The sequence below is a fragment of the Mytilus edulis genome, chromosome 2 (genome assembly GCF_963676685.1).
Source record: "Mytilus edulis chromosome 2, xbMytEdul2.2, whole genome shotgun sequence".
Lineage (NCBI taxonomy): Eukaryota > Metazoa > Mollusca > Bivalvia > Mytilida > Mytilidae > Mytilus > Mytilus edulis.
In genome coordinates this window covers 17,991,192-18,009,772 of record NC_092345.1, presented here as the reverse complement: position 1 = coordinate 18,009,772, position 18,581 = coordinate 17,991,192, and the positions used below count along the sequence as shown (strand labels likewise).

The 18,581-nt window shown below is 31.0% G+C and overlaps 2 protein-coding genes across 2 annotated transcripts in view; one reads left to right on the top strand and one right to left on the bottom strand.

The window, feature by feature from the left end:
* The first annotated feature begins 20 nt into the window (after window positions 1–20).
* On the top strand, window positions 21–11,074 carry LOC139511616 (small RNA 2'-O-methyltransferase-like). The gene is made up of 7 exons (XM_071298528.1): window positions 21–186; window positions 2,254–2,511; window positions 3,818–4,065; window positions 6,467–6,649; window positions 7,373–7,541; window positions 8,830–9,032; window positions 9,734–11,074. Exons 2-7 carry the CDS (start codon window positions 2,281–2,283, stop codon window positions 9,957–9,959), a joined length of 1,260 nt encoding a protein of 419 aa, XP_071154629.1. The 5' UTR covers window positions 21–186; window positions 2,254–2,280; the 3' UTR covers window positions 9,960–11,074.
* Window positions 11,075–14,196: 3,122 nt separating this feature from the next.
* Window positions 14,197–18,581, bottom strand: part of LOC139511614 (nose resistant to fluoxetine protein 6-like) — a gene marked incomplete in the record, with an annotated part of 16,898 nt that continues 12,513 nt past the window's right edge. Inside the window, 4 exon segments of the mRNA XM_071298525.1 lie at window positions 14,197–14,476; window positions 15,568–15,710; window positions 16,839–17,028; window positions 18,463–18,580. Coding sequence (XP_071154626.1) covers window positions 14,351–14,476; window positions 15,568–15,710; window positions 16,839–17,028; window positions 18,463–18,580 — 577 coding nt within the window.

Below are 18,581 nucleotides of genomic sequence, written 5' to 3'. Positions count from 1 at the left end.
AAGTACAGTAAGTTCCGAGTAGCAAAATTAAAGTGAAAGTAGAAACAGAAATAGAAACACATGTGTGTAAAGCAACATCCCAATTCAAAGAGCCTTTAAACAAAGTTTAGATTAAGAAGATTCCTTGACGTTAGAATTTTTTACAGGAATTTACATTTAGGCACTTTAAGTAGAGCGAAGGACAAGGTAATAATACTACATGTAATAAAAATATGCACAATCACTTGTTTCAGTTTGAGCTTAGTTCAAGGTAACATTAAGCTTGTTTACCATCAACCCTGCTGTATTTGGTTGCTTGTAAATGGTCAACTTTAAAAAATAAAATTGCCTGAGCAAAGACAACCTAAGTATGTTTATTGGATTAAAACTACATAAAATGGTCCCCTTTGCATCAGGAAATTCTGTACTTGATCTGTTGATTTTTCTTCACTGTTATGCTGATGATTCTGTTTTAAATTTGCTTAAAGCACTTGTCGAATTGCATGGATGCAGATCAAAGCTGCATGTCCATTTGCACCATTTTCTTAGATTGGTGAAGTAGGTACAATGGCTGACCAAATTAATACAAGTTCCCCATCTTACACAATTAATTTCACTCATATCATACATGTGTCTTTTTCCTTCAGAGATTTGTAAAAATAATCAAAGATTTTTGTCATATTTGTCAATTTTGTTTTAAAGATGAACTCTATAAAATTATCCTATAAGCAAAAAGTTCCTAATTCAACGAATAATTGAGGGTCCTACTAAAATGCGCCCGGGAGCGTTCGGGTGAAGAAAAAGCGCCCAGGGAAAAGAAAAAGTGCCCTTGGAAGACAAAATAGCGCCCGGGGAAAATATATAGATATTTTATTGGCATGAGACAACTTCGTGTCGATGAAATAAGTTATTCACATAGATTTTTTTGGAATTTTTTAGACAAGTATTTTGCAAATTCAGATAATAGACATTTGTAATAAATCACAACAACAAGTATGAATGTTTCAATTTTAACAATAATATATGAATACTATTTCGGAAGATTTATAAAATCTAAGACATCAAACAAGTCAAAAGACATGTTTTTCAAAAACGATATCAAAATGAAAAATGTAAAAAACAACTTAAATTTCACAGATAAATATTAATTTAATCAAAATTAAAAAAAGAGTTACACATAATAAATCAGCAAATAAAGCAGCACTATACATGTACCTTAGTTAAAACAAGGTAGTAAAAAGCAGGAGTTTGGTTTAAATTCAAAACTAAGCATTAAACCCTGATAAGCATAGCCATTTATTAAAACAGTTTTAGTTTTATAAGAAAAATATATAATAAATCTATATCAGCATCTGCATAAAAATATGTTCACCATGCAGTTGCGAAAATATAAGACCTCAGGCACTGATTATTTTTGAACAGCAACATATACTTTCTGATCAAGGACATTTAGTTCATGATTCTTCTATATACTCTTACTTATATTTATTTACTTACTTAATATATACAATTTTGAAATCTAAAATGTAAAAGTGCAACAACACTTTAGATGTAGCATCGTACATTTCCCCATTTATATTAAAGGACAAAACAAACAATGATTATTAGTTTTTTAAGGAAAAAAATTATTGTTTAATATAAGATATTATTATTTAATTTTCCCAGGCGCTAATTTTCTTTCCCCGGGCGCTTTTTCTTTTCCCGGGCGCTTTTTTGTAGGACCGATAATTGATGTTTTAAACTTGGATACTGATATTGAAACTAGTGTTATAAATGTTTTATTCAATATATATTTTATTCCAACAGAGCTAAAGTGGAATCCAGTGTTAACGAAGAATTGTTAATCTTATGAATTATATAATTAATAACATTAATTAAGCAGTTTTCTTTACCAAATACACATTCCAGCATCAGTTAAACATGTTAAATATTATATTTTTGTCAGATTTACTTCATGTTTTTTTTGCTGGTCAAATGTCAGACAGCCGTTTTATTCAGAATCAAGATCTAATTTTTTTACCAAGCTTAAACATGTTAAATGCCTCAGCTTCATACATTTATTGCCATAGAAACAATTTGAATTGTAGAACATACTTTTTTGATACCCAGAAGGACCTTTTCCATATTAAATGTGTAAACAGATTTGGATTATTTTTTATAACCCTGTCACCAACAAATTGCAACAGTATTTTTTTTTTCTATTCTATGTGATTTTGTAAAATGTCATTGCAGTTGTAAAAAATATGTAACAATTTATTTAATTTCAATTTACAGATTGTAGTTAAAGAAAACTTGGTAAATATGGCTGCTAATGATTGTACTAGTCCAAGATTCTCCACAGAGGAACCCGCTGAGATTGGTGATTTGAAATCCATTACTGCATCCCCAACAGAAGAGTCACCCCTTGATGAAAAGACTTCTGATAAAAGTGAAAATGAGAACAATCTTGGAGGACCTTCCTTTTATCCCCCTTTATACATACAGAGATACACTTTTGTGAAAGAAATCCTTGACACATTGCAACCTGATAGTGTAAGTTATTTTAATATTAGTATAAAATTCCTAAAATCACAGAATATATTTAAGATTCAGATCTATGTATGGTCTCTAATGGAAAGATATATATTTAACCCTCAAAAGAAATCCAATCTGATGTTGCAGTCTCAAATCCAGATCCAAAATTTTCATCTTGTACTAAACTGCTGCTTTTTTGACATTGCCAAACTGATGTCTAATTGTATGCTCATAATTGAAGCCCAATTAATTGTTTTAGCAATCTGTTAAAAATATGAAGACCATATGTGTCTACATTACATTAATGAAAGTCTACTTTTTTTGTCAAAAATGTCTTTTTTAATAAATAAATAAAAAAAAAGAGTTGTGCAATGCCTAGTTGAAGTGATCCTTTTCATCTTCCCATTGACATCTGAATAAAAATCTAAAGTTTCTTTTTTACTTTTTATACCCCCGCTTTAAAAAAGGGGGGTATACTGTTTTACCTCTGTCTGTCCTTTTGTCAGTCAGTCCGTCCGTCCCATGAATATTTTTCGTCGCATTTTTCTCAGGAACTACAATACAAGGATTTCTGAAATTTGGTTTCAGGGTTTATCTAAGTCAACTATACCGTGTGATGCTTTTTCAGATTGATCACTTGACAACTTCCTGTTTACCGAACACTTGTATGATTTTACACATGATAGCCAAGTTGAAAATTTTCGTCACATTTTTCTCTGGAGCTACAATACAAGGATTTCTGAAATTTGGTTTCAGGATTTATATATAAGTCAGCTTTACCGTGTGATGCGTTTTCAGATTCATCACTCGACAACTTCCTATTTACCGAACACTTGCATATTTTCACACTATTAATATTATCCACTTGCGGCAGGGGTATCATCAGTGAGCAGTAGCTTGCAGTTTCACTTGTTGTTGCATTGTCACACACTCTTCTTTAAAATATAAGGTTGAACTGTATTTCATTAGATGGTAACAGTAAAATAAACTTGCTTTTTAGGCTTTTTATCATTGACTACATTTTGTATTTATGAGATACCAAGTAAACACACCACCAAACAATACCATTAAATACTGTAAATCAGAAAATATTGTTTGCATTCATTATTGCAATTGAGTCACTTTAGACTATAATGCTATTGAAATTTTTGTGATATTGAGAAAAATCCTTTTTTTTTATTCATATTACAAAGTCAAAATGAGAGTTTAAATTATTGTGATTATAACTCTGTCTCATATTCTGCAATAATAAAATCATTTATAAATTGACAGTAAATTATACAATGAATATATTTTGTAAACAAATAACATTTTATTTGTGTAGGTTGTGGATTTTGGATGTTCTGAATGTGGGATATTTCGACACTTGAAAGAAGTTATAACTCTTTTAAGAATTAGTCTTGTTGATATTGACTTATCTACACTTGAGGTCAATAAATGTAGAATTAGACCTCATTGTTATGATTACCTCCAGAAGAGGAAGAATCCATTACATGTACAAATCTTTGATGGCAGTGCAACAAAATTTGATACCAGATTTAGGGACTATGATGCAGTCACTATGGTTGAATTGTAAGTTTTAAAAATAAAAGGTAAACAGATCAAGTAAGCTAATTATCCAGTCATCCATTGATTAAAAAGAAAATTACGATTTTTTTTATCAAAAATAATATGACAATATAAAGTGCAAAGTTTAATAAATTGAAATAAGTTATGATAAAATACCAACATGACTTAATTAGAAAACACTATAAATAAGTCTAAAAGACTTTTGGTTTAAATATGTAAGGAGGCACCTAACCTTCTCCCTAACATAGGACAGAGGTGCAACAGAACATCACTAGAACAAATAGAACAAAACAATAAACAAAAAACAAATATGATAAAAATCATTAAACAACAACATTTACAGGATCCTGAAAGGCACATATAAGATTTGACAGGGTTCAAACTGTGTGTCCAATTTAATACCAAATTATTCATACAGTCAATCTTCATTTTTCTTGTCTTTTCTAATTTAAGATGAATGCAATAGATGACAAAATTTTTTTGGCACTTTACATTTTATTCAAATATGGACACTTTCACACCAATTGAAGTTTTCCTTTTGTACACACATATTGTAAAAGTTTCATTTTCTGATTTAAAGCTATCCATCCCGGCTCATTAAAATTAGTAATCCTTCACATTACCTCCCTTTAGTACTTTAATATGGATGTGTTCATGTTCCATAAGAGCCTTCTATGAACTTGCATTATTGAACATTTAAATAGGAAAACTAGCTTTTATAAAATATGTAAGAGCCACTAATAATTTTCTTGTGAAGTGAAAAAATGTAGACATTTTCAATTCTATTTCAGTGTACAGGAGCGAACTAATGAAACATTGTTTTAAAATATATATCCATCCCTATTTTTAGCTCAAAAAAAGGCCAAGTGAGCTTTTCTCATCACTTGGCGTAATAATGTTCATCAGGTAAAGATCTATCTGCCCTGAAATTTTCAGATGAATCGGACATTTCGTTGTTGGGTTGCTGCCCCTGAAATGGTAATTTTAAGGATATTTTGCTTTTTTTGGTTATTATCTTGAATATTATTATAGATAGAGATAAACTGTAAACAGCAATAATGTTCAGCAAAGTAAGATCTACAAATAAGTCAACATGACCAAAATGGTCAGTTGATCACTTTAGGAGTTATTGCCCTTTATAGTCAATTTTTAACCATTTTTCGTAAATCTTAGTAATCTTTTAGAAAAATCTTCTCCTCTGAAACTACTGGGCCAAATTTAACCAAACTTGGCCATAATCATCATTGGGGTATCTAGTTTAAAAAATGTGTCTGGTGACCTGCCCAACCAACCAAGATGGCCGCCATGGCTAAAAATAGAACATAAGGGTAAAATGCAGTTTTTGGCTTATAACTAAAAAACCAAAGCATTTAGAGCAAATCTGACATGGGGGAAAAATTGTTGATCAGGTAAGGATCTATCTGCCCTGAAAAGTTCAGATGAATCGGACATTCCGTTGTTGGTTGAAATGGTAATTTTAAGGAAATTTTGCTGTTTTTGGTTATTATCTAGAATATTATTATAGATAGAGATAAACTGTAAACAGCAATAATGTTCAGCAAAGTAAGATCTACAAATAAGTCAACATGACCAAAATGGTCAGTTGACCACTTTAGGAGTAATTGCCCTTTATAGTCAATTTTTAACTATTTTTCGTAAATCTTAGTGATCTTTTAGAAAAATCTTCTCCTCTGAAACTACTGGGCCAAATTTAACCAAACTTAGCCATAATCATCATTGGGTTATCTAGTTAAAAAAATGTGTCTGGTAACTCGGCCAACAAACCAAGATGGCTGCCATGGCTAAAAATAAAACATGGGGTAAAATGCAGTTTTTGGCTTATAACTCAAAAACCAAAGCATTAAGAGCAAATCTGACAGGAAGTAAAATTGTTGATCAGGTCATGATCTATCTGCCCTGGAATTTTCAGATGAATCAGATAATCGGTTGTTAGGTTGCTGCCCCTGAATTGGTAATTTTGAGGAAATTTTGCTGTTTTTTTGTTATTATCTTGAATATTATTATAGATAGAGATAAACTGTAAACAGCAATAATGAACAGCAAAGTAAGAACTAAAAATAAAGTATGACCAAAATAGTCAATTGACCCCCTATGGAGTTATTGCCCTTCATAGTCAATTTTTAACAATTTTCTTAAAATTTGAAGATTTTCAATAACATTTTCCACAGCAAGTACTGTTATAGATAGAGATAATTGTAAGCAGCAAGAATGTTTAGTAAAGTAAGATCTACAAACACATCACCATCACCAAAACACAATTTGTCATGAATCCATCTGTGTCCATTGTTTAATATTCACATAGACCAAGGTGAGCAACACAGGCTCTTTAGAGCCTCTAGTTAATTTGCTTTTAGCTAATACCCCTTAACATTGTCTATTTCAGCATCGAACACTTGTATGACAGAGATTTAAAAGATGTCATCACCATGGTATTTGAATGTATATGTCCAAAGTTTGTTGTCATGACAACGCCTAACTTTGAATTTAATCAGCTGTTTCCAGGACCACCAAAATTCCGTCATTATGATCACAAATTTGAATGGACAAGGGAACAATTTCAGACATGGTTAGTTTACATTTCAAACACATAATTTTATCTTACAGGAAAAAGTACCATAAGGTCAAAGTGCAAAAAATGCATTTGCATTTTCTTTATCCCTGTACTTTAAGTGTTCTTTTGTTTGTAATTGTTTAAATTTTCTGCAACCAAACATTCATAATTGATGCTTTTCCATTTAGTTACCTTATTTTCATAAGGGAACTACATAAAGTAAATGAAATTTTAGTGAATTTAGTCAAATCAGTTCTGGAAATCTCCAAATTCGATAACAATTAACTGAACCATTAAAAAATTCGTTAACTTCATTGTTCATTTGGTTTTGGCATTTATAAATTAAAAACAGCATGCTGGGACCAATTTTAGGCGGAACCAAATACGAAGTTCTAGAATTCTGACTGATAAAATGTAAAATCTTCAGTTAATTAATTTGGTAACTGTTACCTAATTTCGTTAACGTTACCAAATTTAAGAAATTTTGAGAACTGACAAAGTTTCTAGTAATGTAAAAAATTAACATTTTGTTTGCATTTGTTGTAGCAATTTTTTGAACGATGGACAATCCAAAATTAATTATTACAATTAGAGAAAATTCTGCAAACAAATAATGATTTTGAAACTTAAATGTGAGGTGTTTTTTTTCTCCCAAAACCCATCTGTAGGCATAGCAGACTTTGACAAAATTTCTGAATTTATAGTATTTTGTTTATGAAAGTCATATGAATGTTTCAGGTGTAATGACATATGTGGTAAATACAGATATGACTGTAAATTTCATGGTATAGGAGATGGACCTGCTGATGCACAATCTCTAGGTAACTGTTCCCAAGCAGCTGTATTCACTAGAATAGGAGAAAAACCACAAATCAACTCAAATGTAGAACAAGAAACATATTCACTGGTAAATCCTAAATATATTTAAAATGCTTAAAAGTACTTCTTTCAATATATTTTTCGTATTCTTTTTCTTTGAAAAGCTCTGAAGATTAGTTTCTTACTCCATCTGTGTAAAAATGTATGATTTTTATTATTAAAACAGTACAAACACTAAATTCAGCATGAATATTATTTAAAATTTGTAAGAGTTTTCGACCAAATCAATTTTTTGGAAATAGCACCTGAGATTCCTGTAACATATAAACTTTTAATAAATTTAAATTTCTTTTTTAAGGGAACATTTCATAAATAATAGAATAACAACTTTTGATCCATTGCAAAACAAAATACAAAGTTATAGACTAGTAAATTCATTCTGTTTTATTATTTTCATAGATGCAAAAATAGCATATCAAAATTGTGACATTTGAATTAGCAGAATCATCTCAACAATAAAATAAAATTTACAAAACCAAAAACAGATAAGAAATAACAGTTCAATTGTTGAATAATTTTCCTTAGTTTACCAGTTGTTTTTACATGCATTAGTTATAGATTATTATTATACCTTAAATATATTTCGAACAATTCTATTGTGTAAAATTTTATCACGTGACATGGCATAATTCAGTTAATTTTCATTTAATTGCAAGGAAGGACGAATAACCCTAAAAATTTAGACCAGCAGTGAATAACCCTATTATTCACCAGGGAATAACCTTGTGAGTTTCTTGATTTGTACAAGAGTTATCTCCCATGCAAATGACTGTGATGTCACAGACATAAATAAACAAAATGGTGATGAAGAAACTTTAAACTGTTCTTTCAGTATATTAAAACAATTATAGCCCATTGAGTTGGTGATTATCCAAAATTGTAAAACCGAGTAAGAGTTTTCCCCTTGGGCTAAAGCCCTTGTGGAATAACCTTACTTGGGTTGACAATTCTGAATAATCAACTCCTCAGTGGGCCAAAACTGTATATTGTTTTCCTTAGTTTCCAGTTGTTTTTACCAAACCATGCATTAGTTGTAGATAGATTATTATTAATCTTCTAAACGAGATTGGTTTTTCTTGCTTGAGCCTGTAGGGCCAAAGTGAGAAAAGTAATCAAGTTGAGATGGGCAATGATAATCTTTTTATCGCTGTTTTCATTGACAACAGCAGTGGGCCCCTAGTTTCAAGCGATAATTTATCATTTCACTCTACTGTGCTGAGAAAGGAAATTATCAGTCAGTAAGAAAATTTCGTAAAATAGCCATAATGTAAAATATTGTTAATTCTGTATACAAACTATAATATTTACAATTTCAGGTAGCAGAAAGCATTTATCCTCATCAAGATATTGAACAGAGAGAACCAGAGGAAATTTTAGCATCAGAAATTAATTATGTACTGTCTTTTATGTCCAAGTGTACTGACTTTTATAATGAAGAAGAAACCTCAGCTTCTATACCCATTGATAAATTGATATCTTTTAAATCAATTAAAAGTTTATGTGATTCTGATCAACTAAGGTAAGGAGATATACCATTTTTAATTTGTAAAAGATTTCTAATTTCATAGGAAAACCATGATACAAAGTGCTATGAAACTACCTTGAACCTAAAATTGAGAAATAATTGATTTAATTAAAATATAAACTTTGGTTTTGTTTATATAGATTGTATGATTGAATTATCCACATTGATCTGTGTCCACACTTGTATGATTGAAAGAAATGTATGGTAAACATCAAGGACACAGCAACCATAAAGAAAACAAAATGACAAAAATATATAAAACAAATTTAGAAGTCAATAAATGTAGATTCTACCACTGTATCGAGTGTGATACAATATTTATCCACTCGAGAATGAAGAACTGAGATCAAACGAATTACATGTTGATTAAATAAAAATAATCAATATGTTAGGAAAAGTATATATCGATTAAGAATTAGAGAAATAGTCTTCTACAAAAGACAGATGTCTATATACACATTATGTTTAGAAAAGATAAGAGTGAATTAAAAATTTGTGAATATATTCAATGAATGTGAAAAGCTGTGAAAAATACATATCTTTTATTTTAAATTGAATATTCTGAAATATCTATTGTCAAACAGAATTTTGATTGAAACTATATGTCATTTAGCTAAACATTTCTGTTTTAATAATATATAAATATAAGGGGTCCCCATAATTTTATTTTAAAAAATATAATTATTGTTTTGAAGAGAATTTCTCTCTAAGAAGAATTATGAATTATCAAAGAATGACAAAGATGAGGATTGTGTTTGTGTAGAACTGTATTCTGGGGATACAAGAGGTTGGTATGATGATGAAGATGATGATGATGATGAAGTGACTGATGAACCAAGGAATACAATATCAGAATCTCACAGTGCCCAAATTGTTACTGGGGAAACTGTAAACAAACTTGAGGAGGAAATGTGGGACTGAAATCCAGTGATGTTTTGGTATCCATGGTTACTCAGGAAAAACTGATGTCATTGATATAGGTGATACCAGAGCTTGGACTGAAGATGAGGATGAACCCACTGATGAAGCAAGGAAAACAATTTCCCAATCTCACAGTGACGAAATAGTTAATGAAGAAGTTATAAATAAACTTGAGGAAATGTTGGATTGACATTCCAAGATATGTTAGTATTCATAGCTACTCAGGAAAATCATTTGAATCATACAATTACCGGTACTGCCAGTTACATTTTACTATGAACTATCAAACAAACACAGAGAAGAGACATATATAGTACTATCTTTATATACTTCTTATTTAACCATACAAATGAAATTAATGAATACAGTACCTCCTTAATGGATGTGTTAAAACAGTTACAACCAAAAAGAAGACACTCATGATGAATGGAGTTTATGTTTTAAGCATTTATATGACACAAATAAGACACAAAATTTAAATGCTTTGTAAAATTGGTTATGACTTAATGCCTTTCTTTGAGATTAAATTAATTTCATTATACTAGTACATTTTATAATCAAAGAAGTATGCAGTCAGGGGCAGATCCAGCCATTTTAAAAAGGGGGGTTCCTTACCCAGGATAAAGGATGGGAGGGGGGGTCCAACTACATGTCCCCATTGAAATGCATTGATAGCCCAAAAAAAGGGGATCCGCCACTGGCAGTCATATAGTTCAACTGCGTTTTGTTTCATTGCTTGCTATTGTTTTGATTTTGAAATTAATATATTCTCAAACACTTAATGTAAAGACACAGATGTATTCAGATTTAAAAAAAAAATAACTTTAAGCTTCTGGATAGTTCTTTTCACGTAAAATTATGAAACCTAACTTTTAAGAAATACTCCACTGAATTTCTGATATTTGCAAAGTTCAATCTTAAAAGAATGTTGAGAATTTTTATGAAAGATATACACTTTACATGTATTAAAAAGTTTTTATTGTATTGTTAAATTGTTTATTTAGTTTTAAGAACAGCAAGTTCTTTATATATCATTTGTTGTATTAGTTTGTTATTTAGTAAGTTGGTACTGTATAGTTTCTTGAAAATAATTGGATATAAAAATGATTGATTTATTTAGTTTGTTTGACTTTTTTTTCCAGAAACAAAAAAACAAAAACAAAAAAACTTTTGCTTCCATAGAATGTATTAATTAAATAGGAAGGACAAGGAATTATGATAAATAATTTGTATCCTTCAATTAAGCTGTAAAAGAGGGGCAAAAGATATCAAAGTGACAGTCAAACTCAGATCGAAAAAAAACTGACAACGCCATGGCTAAAAAAGAAAAAGACAAACAGAAAAACAATAGTAAACAAGACACAACATAGAAAACTAAAGACTAAGCAACACGAACCCCACCAAAAACTGGGGGTGATCTCAGGTGCTCAGGTGTAAGAAATACAGAGAAGAAGATGCGGTATGATTGCCAATGAGGCAACTCTCAACCCTAGACCAAATGAGATAGAAGTAAACAACTATAGGTAACCATATGACATTCAACATTGAGCAATGAGTACGGTTTTTCCAACTGTTCAATCTAAATCTAAATTGTTTATGTGCCTATCTTAATTCAGGAACGTCACCAATCATGTTTTAAAGTTGAAAATATATGTACAATGATCTGGTTAGCCATCCAACATGACTTCCAAGGTTATATAGGGGTAAAATGAAAGATTTGTCTATTGTTTAAAAACCATTAACGATATACAAATCGAACAGAACAAACAATTTTCAGAATATAGATAAATTTAAGATTGTGTGATATGACTGTCAATGAGACAGTTCTCAATCAGAGACCACATGAAAAAGAATTTTAGAAACTAAATGTACATTATAGGAGTAATTGCCCTTATGTGACACTTTTTTAACTCTTTTTACTTTATTTTGCCTTTTATTCTTGTAAGCTATAATAGATAGAACGAAACTTTAAAAATAGCAAAATCCTACCAAATTTTCTTATTTTTATAATGTGTTTTTGGTTGAAGATTGTAATTAAACCTTTTGCAGTGGCGGATCCAAGGGGGGGGGGGGGTGGGGGGGGGGGGGGTTCCGGGGGTGCGCACCCCCCCTTTATTTTTGCTGATCAATGCATTTGTATCAGGACATATGTTTTGCACCCCCCCTTTGCCCTGGGTGCCCTGGGTTAGCACCCCCCCTTTCGAAAATTCCTGCATCCGCCCCTGTTTTGCTGCGTTTTTCGTTCTTTTTGTTTGTTGGGTTGCTGTCCCAACCTCACATTTTATTCGTACTACTGTTTAATAATATTTGGTTAAATATTTCAACCAAGAAGTATTGGAAAATATTGTAGATTATTTTATTTTGATTTATTATCATTTTTCAAAGCCCTGACATTAAACATATATTTTTTTCTTTGTTCCTGATAATATTTATACTACGGACCAAACGATCGACATTCAATGGAGGTTTAAATACATAATGGGGAAACAAAGGGAACATGAACAAATAGCCGAAATCGTCTAAAAGTGTATGGATTAACTGTTAAACTTTAATAGGTATAATTTTAATCATGCCAATATCTAAACACTGTGTTCGACATAATACAAATGTCTGTACCAAGTCCGAAATATGACAGTTGCTATCAATTCGTTTGATGTGTGTAAGATTTTTATTTTCCCATTTAATAAGTGAATTTCCGTTTTGATTTTTTTTCGGACTTCATTATTTTTGAGATTTTACTTTTTGCTTATAGATTCAAAGATGCATTATATCCCTTGTGGATAAGAAAACTGGTTGACAGAGATAATGTGTCTTTGTCTCAACTTATCAGGGGACATTAAGCTAACAAGAAAGTAGTCTTAATTGACTCATCCTGTCTTGCTTCTTTTTGGAGTTCTTCCGATTCATACTGTTTAATGTTTTCTACCATTGTTAGTATCTTCTTAATTCCATTATGAGATTTGAATATCAGTAAACTACTGTGCATTTAATATATCATTGATCGATGTCAGATTTCCCAACAGATAGGTGATATATATATATGTGTGTTTTGCAAAGAGATGTTTCAAGACACTAGTGGGTAGCAAGAATCAAGTGTAGGTCAGAAGTGTACTCTTTTGATGTTCAGGGTAAATCAATTCTTTGCAAAGTTGCTCTAATTGCTAGTATTTGTAACAATCAGGCAATTTAGAATGATTTAAAAGATTTTCGGCTAAGAGAAAAAAACAATCGACGACCTAACTATCCGTATTTGAAGTTATCCGCATCCCGGGTTCATTGCCAGTATTTGTAAGAATCAGGCAATTTAGAATGATTTAAAACTTGTCCGAAAAAAACGCGACGACCTAACCATCCTTATTTGAATTCACCCTCATCCCGAGTTAGAAATGTGTGTCTGGTAATTCTTGAAATATCAAGATAACTTTTGGCTAGAATGATAGCAAATTACACAGCTATCTCCCCTTAATTGTATTTTTGAATGATTTCATCCAAATTATATCTTTGAATACCTGAACAGGAAAAGAAAGCAAATGTTTTATTCAAACACCATTATACAATCTGAACTTAAATTAATGTGTAGTTGATCGTGTTTTTGTTTGAAATGTTTTCACCACTGCCTGATTTTTAGTTATTCTGCCACTTTAAAAGTTCCCTTCATAAAATGATGAATAATTTCGGAAGCGTCTGATATTTTTGGAGAGTTTTCACAACCACTTGTTTGATGCGTGTGCTGGGTGATTTTTTATTCCGCTGATATCAGCCGATGGAAGTATTCACAACCTCCAGTTTTCGGTACGGTTCGTGATGCTTATTCTTTTGTTTTATATGTAGTGTTTGTATTTGGTATTTATAGCACATTGAATTTCGTGATTTACCGGTACCCACGAAATACACGAAAATTGATATTCAACGAATAACATTGCAACCACTGTATTCAATCATTTGGATATTTTGGTTTTCAAAGCTTAAACTTCTTATATGGTTTGTCCTTCGAATCGACACCACAAAACTCCAGTTGCAGATGAGTTTTATGTCAAAGAAACACGCCTCAGTCTGGCACTATTATATGAATGCATAAGCCTTAAATCTTTGTTGAGTATTTACAAAGACCGAACTACTTAGAAATCATCAAAAAAAATTAAAACGAGTTGTGGTATGAGGAAAATAGTGTTTCTGAAATACAAATATATCTCTTTATTATTATTTCTATATCTTTGAAACACAAAAAAAATATGTATTTTTTCTTTTCAAATAATTTTTATTGCAATATAATGAGAATGTATAAAAGTTTAAACGTTTGCAATTTTATGCATACTATATCATCATAATGTGAATGTGGAGTCTTAATTGTATTATTGAATCATGTTAATGTTTCCTTGACCTTAAGTAGGTTATCTTTTTCTCTGTTCTCTTTTGAAAATTATTTTCTCCAACCCCATCATTGGTAGCTCAAAAGCTAGTGACAACACAAAAGATGCAGCAAATGTCAAACATATATGTCCAAGGAATTCATATATCTGTAATTAAAAGTACAGAATAAATTAAATGGTAATAACAGTGGCACAACGTTTTGAAATTTTCAGCTCTGTAACTTCGTATTTGAGTCGGCTTTACACCTGTTATTATTTGAGCGTCACTGATAAGTCTCATTTAGAAGGAACGCGTGTCTAGCTTACACAACCATAAGCCTGGTTTCCTTTATGAGTATTTTGTTCATATAGAAAAAGAAGAAGGATATATTTTAAAGTGACTTATAATTTATGAAATTATTTCTTTGCAAATTACGTGCGTCGGACGCGGTTTTCTTGATTTAACTCCACAAGGAACGCTCGCAGAAAAAAAGGAAATCCTTTCAAATTGAATGAATATATTATCAAAAATGGAGACAAGAAATTCCTTAATTGTAGAAAATTCATTGAATACATTTCATTGGACTTTGAAATAATAAATTAAAGTAGTTTAGCAATTGATATATCATAAGACATCAGAGTCGCAAATTGTCTAAATATTTGGAGATATAAAACAAAACATGTATTATTCGATTTTAAGAACGAGAATTTAAGCATGAATGTTATTTGAGGGCCCCTAATTACAGAATCATTGATTGTTTTGCGGTCGATTCAAACCCATTTTTCTATGATTCAATATAGATTTAAAATTTAATTGGTGGAACCATACGGTAAACAAGGATACATAGATACAAAATAAACACACATAGGAAACACTTTTGTCTGGATCATAAATAAACGTTGAGGAAACATTATCAAAATAAATGTAATTTGATATCTAATCGACAGAGCGGTTGTCTATTTTCGTTATCTTTGAGGACAAATGCAAATTAAGCGCGTGCGTTGTCACATGTGGAGCAGGATCTACTTACCATTCCGGAGCACCTAAGATCGCCCCCAGTTTTTGGTTCGTGTTGCTTAGTCTTTATTTGTCTATTTTGTGTTTGTGTACTATTATGTGTCTGTTTGGCTTTTTCTTTTTTAGACATGGTGTTGTCAGTTTATTTTCGATTGTTGGGTTTGAATTCTCTCCGGTAGCTTTCACCCTCTTTTCTAATAGAAGTTAACTATGAATTTATTGAGTTGTATATGGAACTTACTGTTTCCATATCATTAAGAAAGACAAGTCTCTGTTTAGTCAATCTAAAATAGCTCTGTACAATCATATGAGTCATATATGCCATATATGTTAAACGACTTAAAGGCACAAAGGCCTTCCACGATAAAATTGTGTTGATGAATCCTAAAAAAGATAAAAAGTTACTATAATGAATCAGAATAATTTCATTTATACTAATTATAATTGAGGATTAATTACTTAATAGTTTAGAGTACTAGAAGCTTCATTCCATTCTAATTGTGTCATTGTTATATTATAGTTCGTTTCTGTGTGTAATATATTTCAATGTTGTGATTCTGTTGTGTCGTAGTTTTCCTCTTATATTTGATGTCTTTCCCTCAGTTTTAGTTTGTAACCCGGATTTGTTTTTTTTTCTCAATCGATTTATGAATTCCGAACAGCGGTATACTACTGTTGCCTTTATTTAGTGTAACAGATTTAATTAGAGAAACCTTAAAAAATCTAAAAAAAATTCTGTCATATAAACATCCATAAAATCAAATTGATTTAGTCATGTTGGTCTAATTGTCCTTAAAAATAAGTTTTCAAGAAGAAAATGAAATACCTGGAAAAAAGAGACTGAAATCGTATGAGTATTATTACTTTGACATACTAAAGTAACAATTTTATGCATTTTGACCAAACAACATTGTCTTTGCATTGAGTATTACAACCAAAGACAACCACAACAAAAAATGTATTTCAGACAATGATCTTTATATACTTAAATATTTCCAATTGTTTTAGCCTTTTACATGCTTTGATCCGAGCGTCATTGATGAGCCTTCTGTAAATGACGCGCGTTTGGTGAACCAAATTTTAAGCTTGGTATTTATAATGTAAAATTGAGAATGGAAATAGGGAATGTGTCAAAGAGACAACAACTCGACCATAAAGCAGACAACAGACTGTGTATATTTAGCATCAGATCAGGTCCCGTAGTGGTTATTTGAAGATGTGTGGAAATCGTAATAATTAAAGTCGATTCTGCAGCTATTTTGAATGTTGTTTGACCTTTTGCGTTTGTTTTTGGTGTGAATCCTTGCTCACCAAAAGATTCAAGACAGAAGTATTAAAAGTTTTTACTACAGATATACATTTTCAAATTATTTTCTTTAATACAATATTTACATTCTTCATCAAATCAAGAATCATTTATTGTATATTGTATATTGCATTGCTTTATAGTCGAAAGAACAAATAGTACGACATAAATTCTTAAAAAACAAAAATCTTAAATTAAAAGTTTACCTCCGTTGCCTGTTGCACATGAAAAAATAACCCACGAGATGCATAATCCCCATATGGTTCTGTGTACAGTATTGTATAGTGCTGCTACTTCATTGGACAATGTGACACTTCCATTGTCATCGCCATGTAAGCCATAAAGAATCAAACATGCTAAGGCAGCGAATACAGCCCACAAAATCAAATTAAGCCACTGAAAAGTATTTATAAAATATATATAAAACAACATTTCCTTTGTGCCCTTCGACTTTCAATACACAAAACTTACTCTAACTAATAATAGCGTAAGCATTAGAATAAAAAAAAAAAGCATTCTGTGTCTTTTCTCATCCAGGGTATCCTTTCTGTGTATTTTATATAATATGAATTCCGTACAAGCTTATGCATTTCAACATTTCATGTAATGGTGTCCATGCACTAGTTTTGGTTACTCGATTTTTTATGTACTATTTCGGTCTGTATTTTAATATTTTTATTATAAGAACAATTTTTCACATTTTATTGAAGATACATTGAGAGGACATCGTTTCATTTTTTTTTTATATCTGTCCTATCAATAAATGCTTTTCAATGCTCTTCAACTTTGTACTTGTTTGCCTTTCTAACTATTTGGATCTGAGCGTCACTGATGAGTCTTATGTAGACGAAACGCACGTCTGGCGTATTAAATTATAAGCCTGGTACCTTTGATAACTATTAACATTCTAGGCTTTCAAATATTTGGTTTTGAGCGTACCCGATAAAGATAAATGCAGAAAACGCTACAGATGCACACAATTTATGAAGTGTTATTTTCATTTTGTCTTAGCAATGAGTACACACCGCTGCTAATGGACTATATAAGCTTTTTAGTCCGTTTTTCGGTACTGATACGATTGATAGCATATCCATATTTTCTGTTTTGAAATATAGAAATTAACAAAGAAAAAAAACCAAGGTTCCAGCTCCCCCAGGCAAAGTTTGAATATAACTTAAATTTATTTCGCTTTAATTCTGGACCACATACATCTTTGGCTTTCAATTGATTCGATAAAGGTAAATCCATAAAGCTCTTCGGAAGCATACACTATAAATAGTCTTATTTTCATTTTCCATGTCCACATTGCCATATGAAATGATAGCATGTACTGAAATATGCATGTTTAAGTAAAGGGTATCATTTTCAAATTTGAAAATAAAACCGTACGACTTTGTAGCTGCTATGTATCAAATCGGATTGATCATCAAAGTAGTAAATGCCATTAACGCACATTCAAATATGTTGAGACTTAAATAAAGGCAACAGTAGTATACCGCTTTTAAAAGTCACAAATCGATTGAGAGAAAACAAATTCGGGTTATAAACTAAAACCGAGGATCAACTATAAGAGGAAAACAACGAAATAACAGAACACAGAAGTGCAACAAATAACTAAGAACAATGCAACATTCATAGAAATGAATTATTAGATAACAGCTGCCATATAACATACTACAAATGAATTTACCAGTAACGTAAAATATCTGACAACAAATATAAAATCTATGTATTAGTCTGTATCCTTTTCTTCTATACAAGAACATGATACATTTATTTCTTCATGCATATATATTAGCTTTACTTTTTTTTTATTGTACTGTTACTTACTTTGTTAACCCTCCACTTACAGCCAGTTTTATATAAGAGGTATCCTGTATACATCCCTACTAGATATGGACCCATTCTTGCATACGGTCTGTCATATATTTTACTGCGATGTTCGGTTC

Coding starts and splice junctions, on each gene's coding strand:
- LOC139511616 (XM_071298528.1), top strand. CDS start 2,281: ATGGCTGCTAATGATTGTACTAGTCCAAGATTCTCCACAGAGGAACCC. Junction 6,650..7,372: donor AGGGAACAATTTCAGACATG/GTTAGTTTACAT, acceptor TGAATGTTTCAG/GTGTAATGACATATGTGGTA. Junction 9,033..9,733: donor TGTGATTCTGATCAACTAAG/GTAAGGAGATAT, acceptor ATTGTTTTGAAG/AGAATTTCTCTCTAAGAAGA.